Source organism: Lutra lutra, chromosome 11 (genome assembly GCF_902655055.1).
Source record: "Lutra lutra chromosome 11, mLutLut1.2, whole genome shotgun sequence".
In the NCBI taxonomy this organism is placed as follows: Eukaryota; Metazoa; Chordata; class Mammalia; order Carnivora; family Mustelidae; genus Lutra; species Lutra lutra.
Window position 1 is genome coordinate 48815218 of NC_062288.1, and position 26071 is coordinate 48841288.

The 26071-nt window shown below is 35.8% G+C and overlaps 1 protein-coding gene across 1 annotated transcript in view; it reads right to left on the minus strand.

Moving 5' to 3' along the window:
- The window catches only part of AGMO (alkylglycerol monooxygenase), a 345430-nt gene that overhangs the window by 187973 nt on the left and 131386 nt on the right, over positions 1-26071 (minus strand). Inside the window, 1 exon segment of the mRNA XM_047695592.1 lies at positions 4747-4850. Within this exon segment, the coding sequence (XP_047551548.1) occupies positions 4747-4850 (104 nt within the window).

Here is a 26071-nt window from a genome sequence, read left to right on the forward strand (position 1 = left end):
TCACTAGCTTTTTTCCCCCTAATGTTCTTTTTCTTGTTTTGGATCCCACCCAGGATGCATCATTACATAGTCTTTACATCTCAGAGCCTTTTCTGATCTGTGACAGCTTTCTCAGATGTCCCTTGTGTTGTTTCATTTTATACTTTTGAGGAGTACTAGGTTAGGTATTTTGTAGAATTGTTAATTTTACCTGAGATTATGTTTGCCAAGGGTCTCCATTCTGAAGTTATCTCCCATGCCCACCTCACCCTTTGTCTATTTTTCCTTTTGGCGTGTGTGTGTTTTTTGTTTGTTTTTATCTGAATATAGTTGACACACAGTGTTATATTAGTTTCAAGTATACAGCTTACTGATTTGACAAGTTTATACATTATGCTATGCTCATCACAAGTTACCATCTCTCCCATTACATCACTATTATCTCTAATACATTCTCTATTCTTTGTACAGGAGTTATTCAGTATAGTCTACAGTCAAAGGGCTGGGTAAGGGGGGGCATTAAGCATTATTTTCTGGGGCAGGGAAGTATCTACATATGTTACCTGGAATTTTTATGGAATTCTTCAGAGGAATTTATCTCCCATATATTTGTCCCCATTTATTTAGTTATTCAATCATCTATCTATATCAGTATAGACTTATTTCAAAGATATTTATTTTATACTTTGGATTATAACTCCACACTGTGTTACATATTCTGTTGTTCAAATTGTTCCAGATTTTGGCCATTAAGAGTTCCTTCAAGTTAGATCTTGTAACCCTTTGACACACCCCATTCTATTATTTTCTAGCACTTCTCTAGCTATGCTTTGAATATAAACTATAGCATTCAGGTATTTTATCTGAAATAAAGCTGGAAGAAAATGAAATGTTCATCTTGACACTGTTATATATAACAGGAGATATATATATCTCCATGGATCTAGACTCACTTTATTATTTGGAGAGACTATGATGTTTAAGACTAAAGTAACAGGCAAAACCACCTATTTCAGTATATATCACTTAAAATGGTACTCCATCCATTGCAGTTCTTTTAGGATGAGTAATGTTAAACCTAAGGTTAAAACTGGTTTAAAGAAAGTGCACAAAACTATGGTTAGAGATTCTTAAAAGCTGAATTCTCATCTTACCTACTTCAAATGACAGGTCTGCCACCCTAATTTTCATAGTAATATCAAAGAAAAACACTTCGAGGTTAATTATGCTTTTCATTTTACAAATTAATTTTCTCTTTAAAGACATGTATTATTTGTTCTAAGATATACTGTTACCTAACTACCAAGTTATATACCTTACCTATCAGCACTAATGAAAAGAATCTTAAAAACGACTCAAAGGGGGCACCTGGGTGGCTCAGTGGGTTAAAGCCTCTGCCTTCGGCTCAGGTCATGATCCCAGCATCCTGGGATCGAGTCCCGCATTGGGCTCTCTGCTCAGCAGGGAGCCTGGTTCCTCCTCTCTCTGCCTGCCTCTCTGCCTACTTGTGATCTCTGTCAAATAAATAAATTTAAAAAAAAATAAAAAATAAAATTTAAAAAAACGACTCAAAGAAGGAAAAAAAAAGACTCAAAGAAAATGAAAAAAACCTGATGATGTTCTTTGATTTTAATGTCCAGAAAGACCTAGACCTATTACAGATTGCTAACCATCACAGACACTTAAATCACCTATGCCATCTTCTAACAGACCTACAAATGCTAGACAAAAAAACCAGGCTGATTCACAATTTCTACCTTTTGTTCCCCACACTGCAAATCCCCCACTCCTCCCCCTACCCTAAATTAGCAGCTTCTCATGCATTCCCAATGCTCATTTCCTTACTCAGCATATTTTGTGTCGTTGGCAAGATGATATGAGGTTGTAAAAGGGATTTATACTGGCAATAAATAGGTGTGAACCTGAATTTTACTTAGGTTTTCACTAATCTGTAACTTTGAGTGCATTGACTTAATAGGGGGTACAGCACAAATGAAACCAGGATAAAGATTATCATAAACTTAAAGTCAGATGTCTGGACTCAAATTCCAACCAGCAATGTTCAATACTGTATGATGTAGCAGGCTCCTCTGAGATTTATCTTGTAGCTTTTAAAATGGGTGATTTAAATACATTGTCTCCCAGATTTCTTCTGATGGTTCTAAAAAGTCTGTGATGCTCTGACAAAAATTTTTGTTTGGTAATTCCTCAGACAACCAATTTACTCACTGCATTTGATTTTCCTGGAGCAACTTCAAATATAGCTCTATCTCTTCTTGGAGGCTTTCTGCCCCAAAATGTAAGCACTGGAGGCTTGAGTTATCTTTATGCTAAGTTATCTTTATAACTCAGGAGAGAATAAAGATTTTTGAGATTATTATTTTAAACAGTCACATATTCAAACCTGTTTTGTACAGGATAATAGGTTTATATTAATGAAGCTATTTCTTAAGATGGGAGGATAGTCAGTATACCTCCCCTCATTAAGGGCCTCTTCCCTTTATTCACTAGAGCTCTAGACCAGTCTTGAGCTAGGCAACTGTGAGAGAGGTAGTATTTTCCTCATGTTGAATTATCCAGAGTTCCAGCACAAGCTCTAAGGAGATGGAATATATATAATATAATATAAATTCTTTCATTTCCACCTATGTTTCTTTGAGTATGTTATGGATTGAATTGTGTCCCCCGCAAAATTCATGTGTTGAAACCTATCCCCTGATACCTCAGAATGTGACCTTATTTGGAAATAGATTCCTTTATAGATGTAATTAATTAAGATGTACTCATAATGGAATAGGTTGGGCTTAATTCAAAATGACCAATGTCCTTACATATAAAAAAGAGAAATCTGGATGTAGACACAGGGAGATGACCATGTGAAGACTGGCATTATGCTCCTAAAGGCCAAGGAACTATCACAAACTAAAAATTTCAGAGACACAGGACTAGAAGAGTTCCTTCCCTGGAGTCTTCAGGGGGACCACGGCCCTGATGACACCCTGATTTCAGATTTCTGGCCTCCAGAACTACAAAACAACACAACTCTGTTGCTCTAGGCTACTCAGTTTGTAATACTTTGTCATGGTAGCCCTAGGAAATTAACACAAGCCTTAACATGTGGTATGGGGGTGAAGGGGTAGATTTCGTTTTGTATCTCTTTCAGAAAATATATTTGTACCATCACCGGCTTATAGATTTGTTTTTGCCTATGCTGCTGTTTGGGTTCCAACACCTGCCAGTACACGTATTTTTATAGGTTATGAGGCACATGGTTTCAAATATGGGGCATCGTCACTTTCTAGCTGTGTAATTAACCTCATTGAGCTTCAGTTCCCTGATAATAGTAACACGTGATCTAACATACTAATGTAAGTAAAAAATGATGTAGAGACAAAGAGTATTTAGTGTGGAAGATAAGATCCAGGATCCTGCAGCCAGGTTGAATGAGTTCAAATCCAACTCCTCCCTTTTAGGAGTTCTGTGACTGAACTACAAACTCAGTTTCATGAGAGTAATAATAGTACCTGTGTCTTAAAGTTGCCATGAAGATCAAATAAGTTAATGCATAAAGTGATCTTAGAAGACTGTCTGGCACACAGAAAGTATTCAATAAATGATATCTATAAGTACCTTGTAAACTATAAGGAACCATACAAAAGTTAGACATTATCATTTTTTTGAGGGACTTTTTTTGGTATTTATTTTTCTTATATATTTTTTATTATGTTCAGTTAGCCACTATATAGTACATCATTAGTTTTTGATGTAGTGTCCAATGACTCATTAGTTACATATAACAACCAGTGCTCATTGCAGCATGTGTCCTCCTTAATACCCATCACCCTGTTACCCCCTTCCCCTTATCTCCTCCCCTCTGAAACCCTCAGTTTGTTTCCCAGGGTCCCTAGTCTCTCGTGGTTCATCTTCTTCTCTGATTTCTCCCCCTTTAGATTTCCCTCCCTTCCCCTATGGTCCTCCGTAGATAATTATAATTTATGGTTAGTAGCACTTACACATTGGTAACTCTTTCTTTTTCTTTTAAAGTAATTTCTAAACCCAATGTGTGCTCGAACTCATGACCCCAAAATCAAGAGTTAGATGGTCTGTGGACTGAGCCAGACAGGTGCCCCGAAAACTCTGACCTCTAGCTCAATATGCCTCTTAGCAGCAGTAGTTTGGATAGCTATGGAGATCCAAAGAGTGACAATCACAAATGAGGGCTATTACCAAGTGGGTCAGGTTTGCCCAGTGAATCAGAAGAAACTTCAAATTAGAGGCTATTTCTGGTTTTCATTAGTCTGCTCATTTCCTTGTGCAAAAATATTTTAGAACAAAAATTTTTATTGAGCATCATATTAACTGCTCTAATACGTAAATGAAAAGCAAAGAATTTAAGTAGATTTCACTTGGGCATGCAGAAATGGGTATCGAATTTTCAAAAAACCACTTTTAAAAGTTTCAAATGAAAACTTTGCATATATTTGAACTGAGATACATTGTCTACATATCACTCGTTAGTTGTGGCAAATAAAAAAAATAGCAAATTTCTCACTTTGCTTTATACCTCAAGGTGAAGTTGTTTTTTGTTGTTACGCTTTGTTTTATCAAATAAAAGACTACCATTATAAAACATACTTGCTTCATATGTGTCTTGCCTTACAGAAGGAGAAAAGAGTCTTTTAGTAAAACACTTTAACTTGGAGGAAACAGGAACAATTGAGACTTTAGTATTATATAATTACATTTATCCAATTTTATACAACTTACCCAAGAAGTATATATTTGCAAAACAGATTGTCTCAGTGCTGTGGATAAGTTATAGTCTTCAGAACTGTGGTGGGTTTGGTGTCCAGCCCACATGATATTAACCTCTGCAAAACACATAATTTGAAATGAGCCATGAGAATAAGAACAAAGCAACTTCCATTTTCAGTTGTATATGCTGCTCTTGTTAAGTGAGGAAGAAAAATCTGGAACATCTCTGAGAAACCTAGCCAATATAATTATAATTAAAATAAGCTGCTTCAAATGACTTTTGGAATCAGAGGGCATAAATTACAAACAAATAAGAAAACTGAAACATAGCAAATAAGTATGTATAGTGTGTATGATATAATTAAATTCCTCTAGGAAGCTAAAATGACTTCCAAAATCTATAATTACTAATATATTATAATATGACAAATCATAAAAGCTAACTGTCAATGTTGTAACAATACAGTCAATGGATAGTGATGATTTTTCAGTATGTGATAATATATTTATAATTAAGGAAGAATAATGTGATGGAAGAAATTGGTACATAAATTTTGGAATGAAATATTACACAAAAATTTCTTCCTGATGGCTTTTTAAGAAGTCTCAAAATCTGTGTATTGGAATAAAAGGCAAAGCAGAGTAATATTTGGTTCTAAGACTTAACATTTCTTTTTTTTTTGGACATTTTCATATAACATTTCATTTTTATTTACAGAAATATATTAGCTAATACATACAGCTCTTCCTGTACCTTACCAAACACTACCATTTCTAAAATTCTACCACATAATTGCTATTCCTCTTTATAATAAAAAAGGAAATGTAAGATATTTTCATCAAGTATTATGCAGATTTCCCACATACTGACTTGCAATTCATTTACATACCAAAGAAATAGTTGTTTTTTCTACAATATGCCACTATACTGACCTCCTAAGTATAGAACAGGCCCACATCTTTCATTTTGTGAATATTTTTTTCTTATCAGAATTACAGATACCACACTATAGTCTATTCAGTTGAAAGACAGTATGTTCTTAGCTAAACTACTATTGTGTTCTTTGCTACAAATAAAGGAGATAAAATTAACTCTGTGATCCTGTATCCATGCCACATCCATGATCACTGTATCCATGCCAGTATAGATCAGAAATTAAATCTTAGTTTGGCATGCATGGGGACTGAACAGTGACTCTAAGAGTGGAAATAGCGCATGGGTTATTTCTCCTTTTTTTTTTTTTTTAAAGAGAGAGTGTGGACACAGGTGCACATGAGCTAGGGGAGGGAGAAAGGAGGAAGGGCAGAGCAAAAGGGAGAGAAAGACTCTTAAGCGGACTCCACATCCAGCATGGAGCCTAGCTCTGGGCTTGGTCTAAGGACTCTGAGATCATGACCTGAACCAAAATCAAAAGTCAGGTGCTTAACAAACTAAGCCACACAGGTGCCCTGGTTATTGGTCTTTGCAGCTGCCATATACTAGTAGTTAAAACACCCAGCACATGGTAGAATAATTTGTTAAGAGAATTTTATGAAAATCAGGGAGATATAAATATGTAAATTTATATAAATATAAACAAACAAACAAACTCCCTCTCCCACCAATTTGGATGACTTCTCTGCCATTCACTAAGGAAATGAATGCTCTCTAGACAATCTATGCAGGGAGTTAAACCAAACAACATCTGCAAAAGAATTTTGGTAAATAGATGATAGCTCAGATATAAGGACTTAATACTGTGAAAATGGAAAGGCTATGAACAGAATTATGGATAGAGGGCCCCTCAGAAGTCTAAAGTTATATATTTTCAAGGGTGGGCAAGCATTTTTATAAGCCATAAGTTTATACGTAACTTAGATCCTGAGTGGTTGACATTTTAATCATTCCTAGTAATGACCCTATATTTTTACCCAAGCAATTAAAGAAATTGCTCTTACACAAATGAAAACTACTTGACCATAATGACCTCTAACTTCCCAGGTATAATCCTTGAAATAACCTAGAACCTTAATCTCTGGTTTACTGGATAGTTTATACAACTACAAATAAAAGAGATAAACCAAGAATCCTATGGCACTATTGTGTGGAGTTTATTAACAGGTAATAAATTTGGTGAATCTCATTAAGTCTTTTAAGACTCCTTAAAAGGTTGGAAATAATCCAAACACCACTTCCTCTTTAGAATATACCCTTTATTAAACATTTCAGGGCCTATTACTTATAAACTTTATTACAAAAAAATTCATTGTCCCTTTTGTTGGGACTTTTTGGGATTTGCTTTAAAAATTTATCATAAGGCATCCATGTTGTGAGTTCAGAGAGGATAAGCTAATCAGATGAGGTCCAATTAAAGAGTAATACCATATATTTAAATTACTTCCTATAACTTCCACAGAAGCTAAATGTTGGAACAAAGAATCCACAAAGGTGGAGGTTAAAGACCTATCTCTTCAGTTGTTTTAAAAGCATTTACTTCCTATCACAAACTGTGTGTAACACAAGCCTTCATTCAATGAAGTACAGCTGTATAAACAGGGAACAGTAACTGGATCCTACTGCCTTACCTCTGCCACTTTTCAGAACTAGGAAAAACAAGAAAAAATGCAAGATTTTCCCCCCACAGTTTATGCACCTTACTTGAAGTAAATAATTTTCAAAGTGAGTATAAAAATGCATTTTATAGAAAATTGTTTCAATAGTTCTTTTGCAAACAAAATGAAAAATTAGTACTGCCTTTACAAATATGTGCATTTTCTCTCATATTTGAATTATCTGTTCTAAGGGATAAAAACAAATATTAAAGAGGAAAAAATGGTATTTTAAGAATAAACATCTTTCTATCAAAGAACTAATGTAATTACAAGTTGTAGTACATAACAATTTTATTTTCCTACCAGAGAATTATTGATTATACAAGCATATGGTATGTTATGTCTTCTCAATGATACAGTTAGAAATAGTTATGCCACTTCCCAGTGTTAAAGATTTATATAACATATATAATATATTTTATTAATACATTACCAATCAATTTGGTCAAAATTTAATATAAAATGTGTGTTTGTGTGCTCCATATCTCTGGAAACACTTGGCATTATTAATTTTATTTTTAATTTATTTATCTCATGGGATTCTAAAAGCTATGTATTTGTATCAAATTTAAGTTTTAATTTTCACTGAAATATGGCTAATGATTATGATTATCTTCCATGTGGTTATTTGCCATTGGCATATTTTCTTTGAACTATCTATTCAAAATTTGTGCTCACATTTTAGTTGAGTAGTTTTCTTACTATTGAGCTTTCAGAAATCTTGTATATTCTTCACACAAGTCCTTTATTAGATATATGATTTGCAAACATTTTCTCTTATACCATGGCTTGACTTTTCATTTTTTTAATGGTGTCTTATGAGGAGCAAAAGTTTTGATTTGGATAAAACCCAATATAAATATTTGACAGTTTTATAAAAGACATTTTCAGCCTATATAACAAAGAACAGAGTTTATTTTGGAGAAAATTTTCAGAAGATGAGAAATTTGTGTCTAGAAGCTAACATACAAGTCTATGTGTGTCAAACATTTAAAATTATCTCAATAAGTCTCTTGTCTAAGTAAGTGCTTTGTCATCTATGGATGGAGAGAATAACCTTGTAGATTAATCTGAGACATAAGCATAGGTCTATAAGAAATTTTTACAGGTACAGGATAACTATTTAATCTTCATTGGTGGACAGGCCAGAAAGCCTTGGGGCAGTGTTGGAGGGTGATGATGTGGTCTTCACTTATAATTTGGAAAGCCCTCAAGGCAGAAATGTAACAGGCATATTTGTAAAATGTAAGTGATACTTTGCATCCAGAAAGGGGTGATAGTGACACTTGATGCAACATTTAGCATATTTTGTTACTGTGGAACATGAGAACTGTAAACATTCTCATGGAATTGCTTGGTTTAAATTTTTAATTTTATAAATAATAAAAATGAAATAGAAAGGGTGAAGGGAAGAACTGTTTCACTAAAGAAGAGAAAGGAATTTTTTCTCCCTCTCTTTCAGCAACGATTTACTTAATATATTCACACCCTTCTTGGATTTTTCTTTTTTCCCATCAGTAATGATAGTAAATGGGTCCAAGTATTTTCTGAGCCAGGGATGATACTTTCCAATAAGTAAATGACATTAAAGGAATTCAAAATGCACTATTAAATGACAATATTGGATAGGGACAACTGTCTATCCCCTTTAACAAGAAATCTAACACTACAAAACACTGAACTTTTCCACTTTTAAAATGAAAAAAAATTCTTTAAAAGTTTTCTGATCTCTTCCAAATATGATTGATAAATGATTTCAAGAAATTTACTGAGCTAAGAAAATATAAAGTTAAGAACAGACAAGCTATTAAAAACTAATGAAAATATAACAGCTAATGAATAACAATGAAAATCCCCTCACTTACTTTGCTTTCTCCACTCACTGAATGAATTACCAATATCATCAATTTTATTAATACAACTTCACACCCTTCCTATAACAGCATATGAAATTGTGATGATAAAATTGATGACAATACCAATTCATTCAATGAGACTGGTATTCTTTGTTGTATTTTATTCTAATCTGTTCTTTGCCCACTTAATACCAAAACACAAATTACTAAGTGTATCTCAAAATGTCAAACCAAGGAAAATAAAATTGACAGGTTGGCTGGACCTCCACATTTTTGTTTAACATGTTTTGCATATATCCAGACGTTCAGCATCAGAGAAACTGTTCAGATATAGAACTGACCAAGTTTTTCTCTTATCTGAATGTTGGCAACATGTAGATATTAAATCATTTCTTTAGAGGAGGTAATATGATGTCACTAAAATTGTCACAAACACTAAACAGTTACTCTAATCTTTCTAGGAATCGAAACTTCAATACTTTTCAAAAAATGTATATTGAAATGGAAGCTTTTAAAGTCTATCATGTAGAGTTTTAGAATGAGAATTCTCCATTTATATGTTTATATTCTTTTCAAATTTAAACCAGAAAAAAAAAGCAGATACAGCTTTTCAGTATGAAGTAAAAAAAAAAAAACCATAAGAATTTACATCATTTTTCCAACCCAAACTTATGTTTCTATACAATGAATAAGCAAAAAATAATGTAATGTTTATTACTGACTTATTTGAACAAAATGGTAAAGTTAATTAAAATATTGATAAGTATGTTATTAATACCTACCACATTCACATGCATTACAAAAAGAAATATAATTTTAAAATTTTAGAATTTGGATACCTCCACATTTATGTTGTATTCTTTTAAATCCATTGGGGAAAGTCTAAGAATTCAGATTAAATTTAATAAGGTTACATTTTAATTGTAGATTTTTAAAAATAAAGACTTATTTAGAACTAATCTATTAAATCTCTACTATGTACAAATATTTGTTTAGATATTCTAAGAGATAGAAGCACAAAATGGAAAAGAAAAATCCCACCAAGAACCCGCAACCAAACAGAAATTTTTAAAAAGGTATAGAAAGGACTGACTGGTCCAGGAAGGTTTTATGTACCTTAAAATACACATAATTCTGTGTAAACTGCACATCTTCTGCATCACTTTGTAGTCGACATTTTATAAAAACTTTTTAAAGAGTATTATAACCAGGGCTTCTATGGAATGTAAGAAGGCATTATCTTTACTGTGTTTGAGTGACTAACCAGTTCCCTACCTTCCTTTATTTTCTATACTGACAATGTTCCCAAAATGAAATTTCACAGTATCTCATGGAATTCAACTTTTGATCATTGCCTACTTGACTCAATGGTTAGAACCATCATAAAAGTCCCTCCCTATTTTTACTCAAAGATGAGATTGATTAATGTTATAATACAAATCATATTAACAGCAATGATTATGAACCTATAAAAGTGCTTAGCATGTACTAGGCAATATTTAGGCAGTTTACATGTACTTATTCATATGTTACTCACAGCCACACTAGAAGATAAAAGGATAATTGTATGGTTTCCATTTTATAGATGAGGAAATGGGAGACACAATGGGATCTAACAATTTGCCTACAGGAAGTAATGATTGTTATTCTTATTATTTTTGTTATTAGTTGCAGAAACTATATTTTCTACCCCCACTGCACCTCAGTGGGTGTCATGACTGATTCTCAGTGATGCAGTGTGAGTAGAAATACTGTGTGTAACCTCAGGATGAGGTAAAGAACAGCTGTGCCTCCTCCACTCTCTCTGTTCCCCTTCCCCTTCAACTGCCAACAACATACAGAATATTCAGCAGAGGACGCTGGTGCTCTGGGCTCTATATGCAAAGACAAAAGAAAGATGGGAGGAGGTTCAATTTCTAAACCATAGCATGGAGGAGGGCGCTTCCATTCACCCATACTTAACCAGAATGTGAGTGAGAAATAAATCTTTCTTGCTTTAAGTCACTGGGATTTGTTATAACTCAATGAACTAACTCTACTACTCCCCACTAGTAAGTTTTGCTCTCAGTACAAATGAATGTGATGTGGTTACCAACAATGTCATTGAGCTAATACAAAGCTATGTTCTCCAGTGCTCAGTTCTTCCTACAGACTCACTTCAATAGAGAAAGCACTCCATAGCATACTGGGCAAACTGCTACCTATGTTTGTTTGTTTGCTTGTTTCTTTCTTTCTTTCTTTTTTGCTACCTATGTTTCTAAATGCAAACTTCAACTAGCATAGCTCAAGATAATATATTTTATTATCACTAAACTTCCGAAATGACTGCTTAGAAGAGATGGTTACAGGAAATCCAGAACATATCATGTGGCTTTTTCCTCTCTTTCCTCTGCCACGTGGAGTCATCCCTGACTTCATTCTCATAACTTTACTATCCATTCTGTTACAAGGTTATATGCAAGGTTGCTTGAAAGTAATGCTATAAATAAGGCAATGTACCCTTTTCCTTCTCTAAGCTCCATCATTCTCCATTTATACTTTCTACTTCTTGTCAGCTTGTGTGTAGATATTGGTAAAGACTTTTTCACTTGGAATTTATCTTTTTCTGGCCCTAGGCCATGAGCTGGGTAATCTGCTACAGAATCCTGATTTATATCACTGCTGAGGCATGGAAAGAGCTTTTCCACACTCAGTAGAAAACATATCATTGAACTAAGATACTCTTAAGTGGCACGCATACTGAAATTTCCAGAAATGTAAGAGGCCAATGAAGAAATATTTTTGGTTGAGATTCCCATACCTTCCAACCTATGTGGAAAATTAGCCATGTCCAAAAGGAAACTATCCCTACCTGAAAAAGTTAGCAGAATTAGCTAAAAATCCTTTGAAATAAAAGTTAACAGTATTACATTTCAAAATAATTACAAATTTGACAATGTTTATGTCTCATGAAAATTACTTATTCATTGAATAAAACCAAATTCTACTGCCTAAGGGTCCTGGTTGTCAGCAGCCACATTAATGTCATGACTTGAGCTTGGTAAAATTAGTGATTTTATTATGAGATTCCTAAAATTTATTCAGATTCTAAGAAAGGCACACACTTTCATAAATTCATAAAAGCAAGAAATTTTCCAGAGTATTTAATGACATATATTTGGCATTCATAATACCCCAAGTAGCACAAGCAGGGGGCAGAAATCGTGGGACAAGAGCTCTCTTTAGGTCAACAGAGTTAGCTAGGATTGGCAAGCTCTCTGTGATACTCCTTCTTTCAGCATGCTTACCTGTAGTGAGATACAATGAACTTTGGCTGTATTATGTTTGGAGCAATGATTTATAAAATTTTTCTCTACAAGTCACAGAATCTAAGAACAAATAACCTCCAAAGTTTTAAAGCAACATAAGAAGTGAATAGGAAGGCAAAGCAACCAGGGGTTGTCAGGAAAAGACAGGAAACCAGGAAAAATGGCACTGAAGCCACTAGTTAGAAAGTGGTTGCAATCTGTCTTCATTCTCTCTGTCGGATAAACCCCATGAGTAAATGTAGATTACCTTCCAACAACAACAAAAATCTACCAGTATCTCTTTGCCAATAATAAGAGCTTTCTATTGACCTTACTATTTACCTTTATGTTTTCAAACTAGTCTTTACTGTGTCATAGCAAATGAGTATGATTTTTATGTTAGAAACTTTCAATACCACTGGACATACAAGAAATGCTATGGTATCCAATGAAGGTGACAGACTGAACCCAAACTGAATGTCCCAACTGGAACAAGTCAGTTTATTCTTCGTGAATGATGTCATTCTGACATAGCTTATCATTGTCACTGGTTTTTGAGGACATAGTCTATACCTGAAGGATTTTCTTTTGTACACTGGAACTGTTGTTCCTCACTCTGTTATTACCACTTGTTGACACATCTCGGAACTGAATGTTGTTACTCTGACAAGTTATTTTGTCCTTTCCTCTGTCCCCCTCAAAGTACTCCTTAAATCTGAATGTATGTCTGACTTGGGAGGATGCCAAGGACTATTTTGTCCCACTAATCCTTGGAAAAGAGGTTCATGTAATACTCTTAGACCTATGGGCACTGAAAGATGGAAGTGGTTATGTGGCAGCATGTGCCCTCCTGTTCTAATGCGGTCACCTCGTAGTCTACCCCTTAGATTCCCTAATCATGGCCCCTTTGCTATATGACTTTCAAACAATGCTGTTTCTTAACTGAATTCATTGTCTTCTGCCCATAATTTCTGTTTCTGAACTTGTAATATGATTATTGTTCCTCTGATCATGACTTTCTCCGTCCTCCTGTCGCCAGTGAGATTCCACTTTGAGCTTCCCATCAAATCTACTGATCACCTGTTTCCTTTCTTTCATAATCCATGCCTGCTTTCCTGCTCTGAGTCCTCAGTGCCTCAGTACTATCAGGAAATATTCACTGTGTGACATCTATGTATACGATATGTTGCCCTTAGATTATTCACAATCTTGTGTAAGGGTCAGCATTAATTTATGGGCCAAATCCAGCCTACAACCTGCTTTGTAGAGCCAACAAACTAAGACTGGCTTTTACATATTCGAAATGACTAAAGTAAAATCAGAAGATTAACAGTTTGTGACAAAGGAATATTACATGAAAAAAGTATGTAGTTTCCCCTTTCTCTTTCTTGCATTCCCTCCATTCTCTGGGCTTGAACACCCTCAGCACTTTCACAGTCCCCTATCTTTTCAGGACCTGTCAAAATACTCTTTATCTCTCAAGGACCACTGCCTATGTCATTTTCTTGCTCTCCTGGCCACAATTATTATACAATCTTTATTATTCCTAGGCCTCTGATGTCACAAATACTCTACTATTTTACAGCCTCTTCTATTTTATAGGCTTCTTAATGAGAGAGATTAATTTGTCCATCTTTGTATTTTCTACAGCACCTCATTGTGTCTTTGCATAGTAGACACCAATATATTTTTTTATTAAACCTGCATTTATAAAAAATTGGTTCATCTGAATAATCACTAGACAAGTCACATTATTTTATTCACTAAATATATGTATTTTCATTACTAAAATCAATACTTTTTAAATTTTCTCCTTCCCTTTATACTGATCCCTTCTCCCTAATTTCAATCATAATGAAACATTCCACTTTGTAAAACATGATCCCTTGACCTTCCATTTCTTTAATTTGTTCTTCAAACATCTTAAAAGAGCAGTTTATTTACTTCCTTACCTCTCATTCATTCTTAAGCTCATTCTTAATATCACTTAATTCTTTCCAAAATCCTTATTGGCCTCTTTCTTGTCAAAACTAGACTTCTTTTAGTTGTCATTCTATTTGAACTTTCTGAAATATTTGACCACTGCATCTGTTTTGAAAACCTCTTCCTTTGGCTTTCCTTTCCCCTTGCTCCCCATTCTCTTCTTTCTTTATTCCGGCCAGGTGCATTTCCCTGACCTCTTCCCTTTTATTCACCCATTTTTTTGCTCTTCACACTTGTCGTTTTTCATGGTGTATTACCTAAAATTACTTCAATAACCACTTATTCAAAAGTTGATGGTTTCCAAATACTTCAGTCTACAGGTCTTTGTTGACTTCTGGGTCTGAATTCCTTTGGGGGGAATTCCATACTTATTATGCTTTGAATCTATTTCATTGTCTTGTTTCTCCCCTGTTGTTCTTTCTTTCTAAATGGTATCACCATCATCTTGGCAAGGAAAGAGAATAGCCCCAAAAGACCTCAAAGCAAAAGCAGATCTCAGTGTCTTTTTGTATCCTTTTGACCTCTCTTTAGATACTTATGCAGGGCTGATTATATAATCGGACAAAAGCCAATATTTCTGTATAAATAAAATTTTTAAAATGAATGACTTCATATAAGCCTGTGATATTTTCTTCTAATACACTGCAGCAAGAAGGCCTAAGAGTTGGTTTTATTACTAATAAAGATTCATATATATGAGAAATTATGAAGAAAAATGTTGAATGGCAAAGGTAACACAGAAGAACATTATTACTTGTGAAGGTAAATAATAAAATGGAAGATATTCTTTTTTTAAAGTTTTGTCATTTTAGAAAAATTACAGTGGAGAGCACATGAAGAAAATTAAAAACTGTATTTGACATGTCAAATTCTAAAGTAGTAAGATAGCTTTCATACTAAAGGACATTCTCCTCTAGTTCCTCAAAATTACTAAATATTTTTATATGGTGTATTGCTGCCCCTCTGGTCTTGAAGTTAGAATAACAAACTTGGAGTCCATCCACCTGTAGTGCTCTTTTTTGATTTTTAAAAATTTATTTTATTTTTTTAATTTCAGAATTCATTGTTTATGCACCACACCCAGTGCTCCATGCAATACATGCCCTCCATAATACCCACCACCAGACTCACCCAACCCCCTCACCCCCACCTCCAAAACCCTCAGTTTGTTTCTCAGAGTCCACAGTCTCTCATGCTTCATCTCCCCCTCCAATTTCCCCCAACCCCCTTCTCCTCTTCTTCCCCCAACTCCCTTGTCCTCTGTGTTATTCCTTATGTACCACAAGTAAGCCAAACCATACGATAATTGGCTCTCTCTGCTTGACTTATTTCACTGAGCATAACTCTTCCAGTCCCATCCATGTTGATACAAAAGTGGGGTATTCATCCTTTCTGATGGAGGCATAATATTCCTGGACAATATCTTCTTTATCCATTCATCCATTGAAGGGCATCCTTCCATAGGGTTCTTTCCACAGTTTGGTGACTGTGGCCATTGCTGCTATGAACACTGGGGTACAGATGGCCCTTCTTTTCGCTACATCTGTATCTCTGGGGTAAATACCCTGTAGTGCAAGTGCAGGGTCACAGGACAGCTCTATTTTTAATTTCTTAAGGAATCGCCACACTGTTTTCCAAAGTGGCTGCACCACCTTGCATTCCCACCAACAGCGGAAGAGGGTTCCCCTTTCTCCACATCCTCTCCAACACTTGTTGTTTACTGTCTTGTTAATTTTGGAAATTCTAACTGGTGTAAGGTGGTATGTCAATGTGGTTTTGATTTGAATCTCCCTGATGGCTAATGATGATGAACATTTTTTCATGTGTCTGTTAGCCATGTGTATGTCTTCTTTGGAGAAGAGTCTGTTCATGTTTTCTGCACATTTTTTGACATGATTATCTCTTTTGTGTGGTTGAGTTTGAGGAGTTCTTTATAGATCTTGGATATCAGCCCTTTTTTAGTGTCATTTGTGAATATCTCCTCCCATTCTGTGGGTTGCCTCTTTGTTTTGTTTACTGTTTCCTTTGCTGTGCAGAAGCTTTTGATCTTGATGAAGTCCCAAAAGTTCATTTTTGCTTTTGTTTCCTTTGCCTTTGGAGACATAGCTTGAAAGAAGTTACTGGCCAATGTCGAAGAGGTTATTGTTTATGTTCTCCTCTAGGATTCTGATGGATTCCTGCCTCACATTGAGGTCTTCTATCCATTTTGCGTTTATCTCTGTGTATGGTGTAAGAGAATGGTCGAGGTTCATTCTTCTACAATAGCTGTCCAATTTTCCAAGCACCATTTATTGAACAGACATTGTTTTTCGATTTCTTAACCACTTGCAGAATGTCACCACTAAAACTGTCCCACCTGCTTATACTTGAGCTTATCCCATCACAAAATTAATCTCTACTTGAAGATATATATTTTTGATACATTTTTGAGGCTGGGAGAATATGAATGTGATATATCACTTTTTCATATTTTCTTTTCGGAAGCCTCAAACAATAAAAGCAAAAACAAAATAATATAGAGGGAGGAGTCAAGATGGTGGAGAAGTAGCAGGCTGAGACTACATCAGGTAGCAGGAGATCAGCTAGATAGCTTATCTAAAGATTGTAAACACCTTCAAATCCAACGGGAGATCAAAGAGAAAAAGAACAGCAATTCTAGAAACAGAAAATCAACCACTTTCTGCAAGGTAGGACTGGCGGAAAAGTGAATCCAAAGCGACGGGAAGATAGACCGCGGGGGGAGGGGCCGGCTCCCGGCAAGCTGGAGAGCAACGGAGCACAAAATCAGGACTTTTAAAACTCTGTTCCGCTGAGGGACATCACTCCAGAGGCTAAACCAGGGTGAAGCCCACTCAGGGTCAGTGTGGCCTCAGGTTCCACAGGGTCACAGAAGGATCGGGGTGTCTGAGTGTCGCAGAGCTTACAGGTATTAGAACAGGGAAGCCGGATACAGAGACAGAGGTGAGGAGTGAGCTCTCAGCTCGGGGTTACCTTGAACCGGTTGCAGGCTCGGTGAGCTTGGAGGCCGGAGGCCAGGGAGACGGGAGTAATTGGGCGTTATTCTCTGAGGGCACACTGAGGAGTGGGGCCCCGAGCTCTTAGCCATTTTCAGTCCCATCCTCTGGAACTCTACGGAAAGCATTCAGGGAACAAAAGCTCCTGAAAGCAAACCCGAGCTGATTACTCAGCCTGGCCCCTGGTAAGGGCAGTGCAATTCCGCCTGGGGCAAAGTCCACTTGAGAATCACTACAACAGGCCCCTCCTCAAGAAGATCAACAAGATATTCAGTCAGGACCAAGTTCACCTACCAAGGAGCACAGGTTCAATACCAAGGAGAGCAGCGGATTCCAGAGGAGGAGAAAGCAAAGCACAGAACTCATGGCTTTCTTCCCATGATTCTTTAGTCTTGCAGTTAATTTTTTTTTTCAATTTTTTTTTCTTCTTCTGCTAAATTATTTTTAACTTTTACCCTTTTCTTTTTTAACGTTTTTTTAACTAGTTTATCTAATATATATATATTTTTTTCTTTTTTATATTTTTTTCTTTATTCATTTTGTTTTTTTAATTTTTTTTTTCTGAACCTCTTTTTATCCCCTTTCTCCCCCCCATGATTTGGAATCTCTTCTGATTTGGTTAAAGCATATTTTCCTGGGGTCTTTGCCACTCTTTTAGTATTTTACTTGCGCCTTCATATACTCTTATCTGTACAAAATGACAAGGCGGAAAAATTCACCACAAAAAAAAGAACAAGAGGCAGTACCGAAGGCTAGGGACCTAATCAATACAGACATTGGTAATATGTCAGATACAGAGTTCAGAATGACGATTCTCAAGGTTCTAGCCGGGCTTGAAAAAGGCATGGAAGATATTAAAGCAACCCTCTCGGGAGATATAAAAGCCCTTTCTGGAGAAATAAAAGAACTAAAATCTAACCAAGTTGAAATAAAAAAAGCTATTAATGAGGTGCAATCAAAAATGGAGGCTCTCACTGCTAGGATAAATGAGGCAGAAGAAAGAATTAGCAATATAGAAGACCAAATGAGAGAGAATAAAGAAGCTGAGCAAAAGAGGGACAAACAGCTACTGGACCATGAGGGGAGAATTTGAGAGATAAATGACACCATAAGACAAAACAACACTAGAATAATTGGGATTCCAGAAGAAGAAAGAGAGAAGGGAGCAGAAGGTATATTGGAGAGAATTATTAGAGAGAATTTCCCTAATATGGCAAAGGTAACGAGCATCAAAACCCAGGAGGTGCAGAGAACCCCCCTCAAAATCAACAAGAATAGGTCCACACCCCGTCACCTAATAGTAAAATTTACAAGTCGTAGTGACAAAGAGAAAATCCTGAAAGCAGCCAGAGAAAAGAAGTCTATAACATACAATGGAAAAAATATTAGATTGGCAGCAGACTTATCCACAGAGACCTGGCAGGCCAGAAAGAGCTGGCATGTTATATTCAGAGCACTTAAACGAGAAAAACATGCAGCCTATATCCAGCTAGGCTATCACTGAAAATAGAAGGAGAGATAAAAAGCTTCCAGGATAAACAAAAACTGAAAGAATTTGCAAACACCAAACCAGCTCTACAGGAAATATTGAAAGGGGTCCTCTAAGCAAAGAGAGAGCCTAAAAGTAGTAGATCAGAAAGGAACAGAGACAATATACAGTAATAGTCACCTTACAGGCAATACAATGGCACTAAATTCATATCTCTCAATAGTTACCCTGAATGTTAATGGGCTAAATGCCCCAATTAAAAGACACAGGGTATCAGAATGCATAAAAAAACAAAACCCATCTATATGTTGTCTACAAGAACCTCATTTTAGACCCAAAGACACCTCCAGATTTAAAGTGAGGGGGTGGAAAGCAATTTACCATGCTAATGGACATCAGAAGAAAGCAGGGGTGGCAATCCTTATATCAGATCAATTAGATTTTAAGCCAAAGACCATAATAAAAGATGAGGATGGACACTATATCATACTCAAAGGATCTGTCCAACAAGAAGATCTAACAATTTTAAATATCTATGCCCCTAACGTAAGAGGAGCCAACTATATAAACAAATTAATAACAAAATCAAAGAAACAACATCAACAATAATACAATAATAGTAGGGGACTTTAACACTCCCCTCACTGAAATGGACAGATCATCCAAGCAAAAGATCAACAAGGAAATCAAGGCCTTAAATGACACACTGGACCAGATGGACATCACAGATATATTCAGAACATTTCATCCCAAAGCAACAGAATACACATTCTTCTCTAGTGTACATGGAACATCCTCCAGAATAGATCACATCCTTGGTCCTAAATCAGGTCTCAACCAGTATCAAAAGATTGGGATCATTCCCTGCATATTTTCAGACCACAATGCTCTGAAGCTAGAACTCAGTAACAAGAGGAAATTTGGAAAGAACCCAAATACATGGAGACTAAACAGCATCCTTCTAAAGAATGAATGGGTCAACCAGGAAATTAAAGAAGAATTGAAAAAATTCATGGAAACAAATGATAATGAAAACACAACGGTTCAAAATCTGTGGGACACTGTAAAGGGAGTCATGAGAGGAAAATATAAAGCTGTACAAGCCTTTCTCAAGAAACAAAAAAGGTCTCAAGTATACAACCTAACCCTAAACCTAAGGAGCTGGAGAAAGAACAAGAAAGAAACCCTAAACCCAGCAGGAGAAGAGAAATCATAAAGATCAGAGCAGAAATCAATGAAATAGAAACCAAAAAAAGAATAGAGCAAATCAACGAAACTAGGAGCTGGTTCTTTGAAAGAATAAGATTGATAAACCCCTGGCCAGACTTATCAAAAAGAAAAGAGAAAGGACCCAAATAAATAAAATCATGAAGGAAAGAGGAGAGATCACAACTAATACCAAAGAAATACAAACAATTATAAGAACATAATATGAGCAACTCTACACAAACAAATTTGACAATCTGGAAGAAATGGATGGATTCCTAGAGACATATAAACTACCACAACTGAACCAGGAAGAAATAAAAAACCTGAACAGACCCATAACCAGTAAGGAGATTGAAACAATCATCAAAAATCTCCAAACAAACAAAAGCCCAGGGCTAGACGGCTTCCCAGAGGAATTCTACCAAACATTTAAAAAAACTAATTCCTATTCTCCTGAAACTGTTCCAAAAAATAGAAATGGAAGGAAAACTTCCAAACTCATTTTATGAGGCCAGCATCACCTTGATCCCAAAACCAGACAAGGATCCCATCAAAAAAGATAACTACAAATCAATATCCTGATGAACGCAGATGCGAAAATTCTCACCAAAATACTAGCCAATAGGATTCAACAGTACATTAAAAGGATTATTTACCATGACCAAGTGGGATTTATTCCAGGGCTGCAAGGTTGGTTCAACATCCGCAAATCAATCAATGTGATACAACACATTAATAAAAGAAAGAACAAGAACCATATGATACTCTCCATAGATGCTGAAAAAGCATTTGACAAAGTACAGCATCCCTTCCTGATCAAAACTCTTCAAAGTGTAGGGATAGACGGCACATACCTCAATATTATCAAAGCCATCTATGAAAAACCCACCGCAAATATCATTGTCAATGGAGAAAAACTGAAAGCTTTTTGCTAAGGTCAGGAACACAACAGGGATGTCCATTATCACCACTGCTATTCAACATAGTACTAGAAGTCCTAGCCTCAGCAATCAGACAACAAAAGGAAATTAAAGGCATCCAAATCGGCAAAGAAGAAGTCAAACTATCACTCTTCGCAGATGATATGATACTCTATGTGGAAAACCCAAAAGACTCCACCCCAAAACTTCTAGAACTTGTACAGGAATTCAGTAAAGTGTCAGGATATAAAATCAATGGACAGAAATCAGTTGCATTTCTCTATACCAACAACAAGACAGAAGAAAGATAAATTAAGGAGTCCATCCCATTTACAATTGCACCCAAAACTATAAGATACCTAGGAATAAACCTAACCAAAGAGACTAAGAATCTATACTCAGAAAACTATAAAGTACTCATGAAAGAAATGGAGGAAGACACAAAGAAATGGAAAAATGTTCCATGCTCCTGGATTGGAAGAATAAATATTGTGAAAATGTCTATGCTACCTAAAGCAATCTACACATTTAATGCAATTCCTATCAAAGTACCATCCATTTTTTTCAAAGAAATGGAACAAATAATCCTAAAATTTATATGGAACCAGAAAAGACCTCGAATAGCCAAAGGAATATTGAAAAAGAAAGCCAAAGTTGGTGGCATCACAATTCCGGACTTCAAGCTCTATTACAAAGCTGTCATCATCAAGACAGCATGGTACTGGCACAAAAACAGACACATAGATCAATGGAACAGAATAGAGAGCCCAGAAATGGACCCTCAACTCTATGGTCAACTCATCTTCGACAAAGCAGGAAAGAATGTCCAATGGAACAAAGACAACCTCTTCAATAAATGGTGTTGGGAAAATTGGACAGCCACATAGAGAAAAATGAAATTGGATCATTTCCTTACACCACACACGAAAATAGACTCAAAATGGATGAAGGATCTCAATGTGAGAAAGGAATCCATCAAAATCCTCGAGGAGAACACAGGCAGCAACCTCTTCGACGTCAGCCGCAGCAACATCTTCCTAGGAACATCACCAAAGGCAAGGGAAGCAAGGACAAAAATGAACTTTTGGGATTTTATCAAGATCAAAAGCTTTTGCACAGCAAAGGAAACAGTGAACAAAACCAAAAGACAACTGACAGAATGGGAGAAGATATTTGCAAATGACATATCAGATAAAGGGCTAGTGTCCAAAATCTATAAAGAACTTAGCAAACGCTACACCCAAAGAACAAATAATCCAATCAAGAAATGGGCAGAAGACATGAACAGACATTTCTGCAAAGAAGACATCCAGATGGCCAACAGACACATGAAAAAGTGCTCCACATCACTCGGCATCAGGGAAATACAAATCAAAACCACAATGAGATACCACCTCACACCAGTCAGAATGGCTAAAATGAACAAGTCAGGAAATGACAGATGCTGGCGAGGATGTGGAGAAAGGGGCACCCTCCTACACTGTTGGTGGGAATGCAAGCTGGTACAACCACTCTGGAAAACAGCATGGAGGTTCCTCAAAATGTTGAAAATAGAACTACCCTATGACCCAGCAATTGCACTACTGGGTATTTACCCTAAAGATAACAAACGTAGTGATCCGAAGGGGCACATGCACCTGAATGTTTATAGCATCAATGTCCACATTAGCCAAACTATGGAAAGAACCTAGATGTCCATTCAACAGATGAATGGATAAAGAAGATGTGGTATATATACACAATGGAATACTATGCAGCCATCAAAAGAAATGAAATCTTGCCATTTGTGATGACATGGATGGAACTAAAGGGTATCATGCTTAGCGAAATAAGTCAATCGGAGTAAGACAACTATCATATGTTCTCCCTGATATGAAGAAGTGGAGATGCAACATGGGGGGTTAAGGGGGTAGGAGAAGAATAAATGAAACAAGATGGGATTGGGAGGGAGACAAACCATAGGAGACTCTTAATCTCACAAAACAAACTGAGGGTTGCTGGGGGGAGGGGGGTAGCGAGAGGGGTGTTGGGTTATGGAAATTGGGGAGGGTTTGTGCTATGGTGAGTGCTGTGAAGTGTGTAAACCTGGCGATTCACAGACCTGTACCACTGGGGATAAAAATATATATTTATAAAAAATAAAAAATAGAAAAAAAAAAAACACAAAATAATGTAGCTACCGAAAACTCCCTGAATATTTTTAAATCCCCAAATAGAAAAATAATAAACGGCCAAAACACAGGGCTATCCATGCAGTTCTTCTGTAGTGTTACTCAATTTGTTTAGTAAAATCCAAAGGAAGTCAGTCAAAGCTTCCATGTATCCCCCTTTCTCCTTCTTTTCCGTTATTCCAAATAGCTTTTGTTGTACTATGAACTGGTCTTAATCTTACTAGTCAAATACAAAGAACAATATTTTTTACTGAAAAAATTCTCTTCTCTAGGAGTAACATTGTATTTAAATATAATTTCAAAAACAAGTTATTAGAAATATTTTATAATGATATTAGTATAAAAAACTATTATTCTTAAAGTTACTCTGCATGCAGTGAAGATGACTTAAATTGGTTAAAAGTAAAAGGACATGAAGAAAAATATCAAAGTCTACAGCTCATACTAGACATTTCTCAGTAGAGTCTAACACCCATGAGTCCACAGTAATTTTCCTTGATCTCTGATATTTTTTGTAGTGCATTTTGAATTTGAGGGGCCATAAATATATTAGGTAACACAACAGATTAGTATAGATCAGAACAATGATCTTAATATGTTTCTCCTAGTAATTCTCTCTTTTCTTGTGACCAACTCGTCTGAAACCTTGTCAAATGACCAAAAAAAAAAGAAAGAAAAAAAATCTCCTAGCGTTGCAGAGTTGCATAAAGTGATTTCCTATAATGATGTCACGTTTGATGTTGCAGACCATGTGAAACAGATTAACTGTGACCAAATTAGTATTCTTTTGTAAGGCCAGCTGATGTGCACATGTAAAACATGCAACACACACTTTGAGATGCAATTAATGACTCTCAAACACTATAACATCAAGAATTTCAATCTCGTACACATTTCCCTTACAGAGATTTAATTTAATTTGTTTCTTGAAACAACCAACATGACAACATAAAGTAATTTCAATGCATTTTCATCCTTGAGAAACTTACTAGGAAAATGCTTTGGTGAAATTTTTTTCTTTTCTTTTCTTTTCTTTTTTTTTTTGGTTGGATAATGCCTCACTTGTTCTTTTTAAAGAGTTCTTATATTCATGTGTTCACGGCTGTCTTTAGGAAAGATTGATGTCTGGTGTCACTGCTAGGAAGTGCAAACTGTTCAGCCTCACTGCAATCTGTGTCCTCATCCTCTTGCTCCACAGGATACCACATACTTTGGCAGCCAACATTCAGAAGGGAAGTGCTTTAATGGCAATAAGTGATGCCAATGAAACCTTTCCCACAATACTCAAAACTTAGTGGTTGGAAGCTGAGGCAACAAACGGTAGGACTAAAGAGGATAAATGGATAATAAGTTAGCCGACAGGTTCTAATGCTACTTACCTAGCCAATGCTGAAAGAGATCCAAAATTTCCTCTACCATAACACTTTTCACCAAAATTTCATCTTCACAATAGCCTGGTAGAATCTGGATCTGTTTAACATGTCTTGACCCTCTTTTTCCAGACATAAGAGCTTAGTGATCAATTGTATTAATAATAACAATTGTCAGCGTGGTTTTTTAGAAGTCATTTCCACAGTATAACATGTTCCAGCTATACCTCCACCCCTATGGAGAGTAGAGCAATAGGAGGGAACACTTTGCAATGTAAGTAAAATGAGAGGAATTTATATAAAATGACATAAAACAGGTGTTAAAGAAACACTTAGCTCCTTAGTGGGGGGAAAAAGTGACACTGTGGAAGCAAGACATTCAGAATGTCATGATCATACACATGTGTGATCATGGCAGTCATTTAGAGTTCCCAATGTTTCCATCGATATGAGTGAGTTAAGGTATTGCCTTTCATGAAGAAAAATGTGGCTACATTCACAATATCAAGCAGGAAGAGAATGTGGGCTGTTCTTTTTTATAGATGGAGTTGGATTCTGATTGAGATAAAGAAGTTCCTCATTTGATTGCTTTAGGTTACAAATATAGTTAAAGCCACCAAATCCAGTGAAACCAACTTACCGCATGGTAATTTGATCTACCACCTTGGTCCTATCATATCCATTCTTTAAGCAAATGACCTAATTCTTTGAACTATTTATTGAAATAAACATTCAATATTTTGCAAGTAAAACCATTAAGCATAAGATCTCAAACTGATCCTAACAACCATGAGTGATTTCTCTAGTAAGTATAAGTTGTATTTTGGTTTTTCTTTTTTTAGTTTCTGCCTAGGTCACTGCCAAGACTTTTTAAAATGTAAATAAAATTCTGCTAGGTCTTTTATGCTGTTTTTAAATTAGGGACACCAAAAAGGAACCATTAAAAAAATTAAAAAAGAAAGAAAGAAAAGAAAAAGGAGGCAGGGGAAGTAAAGACAAAAAACAAAAAAGATTCTTGCAAGCAATTGTGAAGAGAGATGAAGGTAGCTGGGAAGAGAAGTAAAACCATACACTGAAGAACCAAAATATTTAGAGGGGTAGTCATGTTTTTGAGATTATCTTTGCTAATCTTAATAATGATTTCTTATTTTCTTACTATTTTAAAGAAGAGGAAATTGAGGAAAAACTTTTCAAGATCATAGCTACAAAGTGGGGGAGCCAGAATTTAAATCCAGACCTTTCCAGTCTCTGAGCCCATACGCTTGTCTGAAGTCTGAAACTGGTGAATGTCCACAGCTCTGCATGAGATGAACGTCCAGGTGAGTGATGCATAGTGACTGCTTTAAAAAATGTGTTCTTTAGACAGAGAAGATGATGACATTCGTATGAAAAAAAAAAAAAAAAAGAAAATAGGAAACCACTAATGCCATATTAGTCGTGTAAACA